Here is a 2,500-nt window from a genome sequence, read left to right as displayed (position 1 = left end):
ACACGAAAGTGCACCGTACCTAATTTTTCAATTTCTCCTCTTTGTGGCAAACCTGCATATGCACTTATAAAGAATATATATATATAATCCAAGAATCAAATGAGTAACAGGAAGATACATTAATATATATGACACTTTTTTCTCTGTTTCAGATGCTGCCAGGGAAATTCATCGTATATGCAACGGTGGCTATTCTATTACTCCTTCAAGTGAACGATTCAGAAGCCACCTTCGGCAGGGGACGGAAAAGACGACCAAAACATAAATATAAATGTGTCCCGCAGATAGAATATTCGACAGTCTATCAAACAGAGACTGTTCAGGTGAGCATACTTGAAAAGTAACAATAAATCAGAAACGGCAGTAAAATTATTTAACGAGTAATGTTTATGATATCGTTATGATTGACTATTACGTACTCCATTGTTTTAATCTTTCCCATTCTAAATAAAGAAAATATCCGGAAGTAGTTATGCTCAGAACTGGCGACGTTAGTAATTAACGGTATACATTTTATATTTTCTTTCTCTTATAATTTTTTTCTATTACAAAACATTAGCGACAGTCAAACAGGCTTGTGTATGGTCGTTGTTTAGCCTAAAACATTCTTCTTCATCTGGTTTGCATTGATAAGCTGCAACAACAACATGTAGACATCTTCCAACTGTTTATCGGTCTCTCTCTCTCTCTCTCTCTCTCTCTCTCTCTCTATATATATATATATATATATATATATATATATATATATATATATATATATATATATATATATATAAATGGGTCATCTTGTATATTCATGAAACCTAGAAACATGTCTGGTTTATAGATTATACCATTTGTAAGGTTTATTCATTTTCATTTTAATATAAAAATATTTGCATTATATACCCTCTAATGGAGACTTTTTATCTTTCAGCAACACGTGCAAAAAACAGTTGTTCAAACAAAGAATGTGCCTACCACACTGTACCGGACAGTTACCAAAACAACCAACAAAGTTGTGTACTCGACGCAGGTAGTGCCTCAGTATGTCACGACTACACAGTTTCATGCGCAAGAAAATATCCATACTGTAACTTCTTTTGCTTATGAAACCCAATTGGAACCAGTTTACTTAACTTCAACGAGATATATTCCAACTTACGTAACAACAACGGAGGTTTCTTATCAATATCGGACCCAGACTCAGCACCAAACACAGTTTTCTACGGTGGTAAATACTCAGTTCTCAACCATTACAGAATACCAAACTCGTTATGAAACTCGAGTTCAAACTCAGACGCAAGATAACTACATCACAGTCACCAGCACACAACAGAATTACGCAACTAAATGTGGTGACGGTGCTGGTGGCAGCGATAGTGATGGTGGTGGTGGTGGTGGTGGTAGCGGGGGCTCTGAAGAAATATATCTTGCACCAGAGTCAGGGTATTCTCCGCCAGTTTACCAAGGAACTTTGTTCAGGACACCAGATACGCGTAGGCCATCACTTGACCAGTCGTATCAAGCTCCGGCAGAGCCACAACAATCATATGGAGCACCACAAACTCCTCCTCAACAGACTTATCAAGCACCACAAGTTCCTCGGCAGCCACAGCAAACAATTCAAGTTCCTCAGCAATCTTACCAGGCACCGCAAGCACCACAGCAATCATATGAAACTCCGCAGGCTCCCCAACCAGCTTATCAAGCTCCACAGGCACCCCAGCAGTCTTATCAAGCTCCACAAGAACCCCAGCAGTCTTATCAAGCTCCACAAGAACCCCAGCAGTCTTATCAAGCTCCACAGAGCACCCCAGCAGTCTTATCAAGCTCCACAGGCACCCCAGCAGTCTTATCAAGTCTCCAAGGCAGAACCCCAGCATCTTATCAAGCCCCACAAGAACCCCAACAGTCTTATCAAGCTCCACAAGAACCCCAACAGTCTTATCAAGCTCCACAAGAACCCCAGCAGTCCTATCAACCTCCACAAGAACCCCAGCAGTCTTATCAAGCTCCACAAGAACCCCAGCAGTCATATGGAGCTCCCCAAGTTCCTCAGCAGTCCTATGGTACTCCACAGTCTCCTCAGGCTCCTGCAGTTCCTCCACAAGTTCCTGCTGCACCCTCTCCAGGTCCTGAAAACTCTGGGCCTCCTCTTTATGCAGACGACTATGATAATGTGGAAGAGGAGGATGGTGGAGAGAATGGGGATTATAACTATGAATACAACGGCAACGACAACTCCTATGATACTTATGACACGTCAGAAAACGACGTAGAGTCTGATGATTATTATGCAGATCCTTCATCTTTCGATAACGCTCTATTAGCCGCTCCTCCTGCGCCCGTAGATATCCACACCCCTCCGGCCCCCGCCCCTGCTCCTGCTTTTGTATCCGAAACCGCAGGAGGTTTTGCAGGACCTGACAATACCTTTGGTACTTTTGTTAGCGACAATGGTGGTTCCTCTTTTGCAGTTCACCAAGTATTCGGGGATAATTTAGGAAATTCCAACGGA

General features: G+C 42.0%; 1 protein-coding gene across 1 annotated transcript in view; it reads left to right on the top strand.

Annotated features, from left to right (window-relative positions):
• The window catches only part of LOC135221324 (R3H domain-containing protein 2-like), a 47,622-nt gene that overhangs the window by 45,005 nt on the left and 117 nt on the right, over positions 1 to 2,500 (top strand). The window contains exons 2-3 of the mRNA XM_064259128.1: positions 153 to 323; positions 917 to 2,500. The exon at positions 917 to 2,500 is cut by the window's right edge and continues 117 nt beyond it. Of these exons, the coding sequence (XP_064115198.1) occupies positions 153 to 323; positions 917 to 2,500 (1,755 nt within the window). The remainder of the gene's footprint in view (positions 1 to 152; positions 324 to 916) is intronic.

Source organism: Macrobrachium nipponense, chromosome 2 (assembly GCF_015104395.2).
Source record: "Macrobrachium nipponense isolate FS-2020 chromosome 2, ASM1510439v2, whole genome shotgun sequence".
Taxonomy (NCBI): Eukaryota; Metazoa; Arthropoda; class Malacostraca; order Decapoda; family Palaemonidae; genus Macrobrachium; species Macrobrachium nipponense.
The sequence above is the reverse complement of the archived record's forward strand: the minus strand, read 5'-3'. Positions and strand labels throughout refer to the sequence as shown.